This window comes from Rhincodon typus, chromosome 3 (assembly GCF_021869965.1).
Source record: "Rhincodon typus isolate 14 chromosome 3, sRhiTyp1.1, whole genome shotgun sequence".
NCBI classification, from domain to species: domain Eukaryota; kingdom Metazoa; phylum Chordata; class Chondrichthyes; order Orectolobiformes; family Rhincodontidae; genus Rhincodon; species Rhincodon typus.
Genome location: NC_063334.1, coordinates 125,566,369 through 125,568,798, shown reverse-complemented (window position 1 = coordinate 125,568,798; position 2,430 = coordinate 125,566,369). Strand labels below are relative to the sequence as shown.

At 45.1% G+C, this 2,430-nt stretch overlaps 1 protein-coding gene across 1 annotated transcript in view; it reads left to right on the top strand.

Moving 5' to 3' along the window:
• The first annotated feature begins 856 nt into the window (after positions 1 to 856).
• LOC125482187 (complement component C9-like) overlaps positions 857 to 2,430 on the top strand; it is a 47,374-nt gene continuing 45,800 nt past the window's right edge. The window contains exon 1 of the mRNA XM_048594197.1: positions 857 to 896. Within this exon, the coding sequence (XP_048450154.1) occupies positions 857 to 896 (40 nt within the window). The remainder of the gene's footprint in view (positions 897 to 2,430) is intronic.

Sequence of the window (2,430 nt, the reverse complement as noted above, 5' to 3'; positions counted from 1 at the left end):
CATCTACAAGACACAAGTCAGGAGTGTGATGAAATACTCCCCATTAGCCTGGATGGGTGCAGCCCCAACAACACTCAAGAAGCTTGACACCATCCAGGACAAAGCCCCTGTTTGATTGGCACCACATCCACAAACATCCACTCCCTCCACCACCGACGCTCAGTAACAGCAGTGTGTACTATCAACAAGATGCACTGCAGAAATTCACCAAAGACCCTCAGACAGCACCTTCCAAACTTACAAACTCTTCCATCTAGAGGGACAAGGGCAGCAGATACATGGGAACACCACCCCCTGCAAGTTCCCCTCCAAGCCACTCACCATCCTGACTTGGAGATATATTGCCATTCCTTCAGTGTCACTGGGTCAAAATCCTGGAATTCCCTCCCTAAGGGCATTGTGAGTGTAACTACAGCACATGGACTGCAGCAGTTCAAGAAGGCAGCTCACCCCCACCTTCTCAAGGGGCAACTAGGGACGGGGCAATAAATACTGGCCTAAAGAGTGAAGTTACAACCTCTGAACAAATACATTAATTACAGGAAGATTTTTTTTTGCTCTAAGAGGATAACGTATCTGTAAAATTCTTTATTGCTGTGGGCTGTTGAGGCTGGGTCATTAAGTATATTCAAGGCAGAGATAGACAGAGTTTTGATCAGGAGGGGAATCAAGGGTTATTTTAGAAAGGCAGGAAAGTGGAGTTTTGGATTATCAGAACAGCCATGATCCCATTGAACAGTAGAGCAAATTCAAAGGGCTGAAAGGCCTATTTCTGCTTCTACATTTTGTGCTCCTATTAAATAAATTTCACCCACTGTATTCTATTAATAAATGATGAATCTTGAGCGACAGTAGCATGTGTGAAAAAAAGACTTTAAGCAAAAGTTGTTCACTGGGTAACATTCTAGTAGTTTCAAAGTTTCTTTTCATTTAGGCAATAAATATCAATCATTCTATCCACAGCAGAAACTGCAACCCTTTAAAACCCTTATTCTGATGTAAATAAGTATTGTGAAATTGACAGCAGAGAGAAGACAGTCAGAGCTGACAATCGAGCTAGGATGCACGTGTTTCCACAAAGTGATGGATGTCTGGCCTCTCAGCCAAGCTTTATTATGTACCCCTGGTTGCAAGAAGGAAGAGGAGACCATGCCTAGCCCCACTATGGAGGCCAGAGGATGCTAAGTGTGGGTTTGTGACCCAAAACCAGCCCTTCACACACACAGAAACACGCACACATGGAAACCCCAGTAATACGATCAAGAATCCTGGAATCTGCACCAAAATCACAGATTTGGCCCATCATGCCTGCACTGGTTCCACTACCTTGTGCCAATCTCCTGCCTTTTCCCCGTATTAACTGTGCACCATTTCTATCCAAATAACCATCCAATGCCCCTCTTGAATGCCTTAATCGAACCTGCCTCCACCACATTTCCAGGCAGTGCAGTCCAGTCCATAACTAGTAAAGATAAAGTCATCATTGTCACATTCTCCCATTAGACAGAAACAGCTGGTGCTGGTTTAACCTGAGGGCCACCACACCCCAGGCAAGGGGAGAGGTTGAGAAGGAGGGTCTTTCATGGTAACCTCAGCCACGAATTGAACCCATACTGCTGCATCACACTGCTTTGCAAATCAGCCATTCATCCAACTGAGCCTGCACCTCCCTCTGCCAATCCCTTAACTACTTTGTGTGGGAAAAAGCATTTTTTCACATCACCATTGCTTCTTTTGCACCTCATACATCATTTTTAAAGGGGTCCAGACTGAACTGCGATTTGGCGAACCACAGCGATCTGTCTCAGATGGGGAGAGCCCCCTGAATAAAAGGGCCTGCTGTTCTGTGAGATTTCCTCCTTGTTTCTCCTGCTTCATATCTTACTTTTGCTTTGTTCAGGGCTGCTTTGTGGAAAACATGGATAGTTTTTTTTTTACTTTATTCATTCACGGGATGAGGGCAAGGCTGGCTAAGCAGCATTTATTGCCCATCCCTAATTGCCCAGAGGGTAGTTTAGAGTCAACCACATTGCTGTGGGTCTGGAGTCACATATAAGCCAGACCAGTTAAGGATGGCAGTTTCCTTCCCTGAAGGACATTAGTGAACCAGATGGGTTTTTCCAACAATCGACAATGGATTCAGGGTCATCAGTAGGTTCTTAATTCCAGATATTTATTGAATTCAAATTCCACCATCTGCCATGGCAGGATTCAAACCTGGTTCTCCAAAATGTTATCTGGGTCTCTGAATTAACAGTCCAGTGATAATACACTGGACCATCACGTCCCCTTCATCAGAGAACAAGTATCCTGTGTCAGACCTCACATGCAATCACACACCTGTCACGTCACACTTCAAAAACGATCAGCCCCTACACAACCGCCATAGAGCACTGGGACAATCCAGCCCCTACACAAACTCCATAGAGC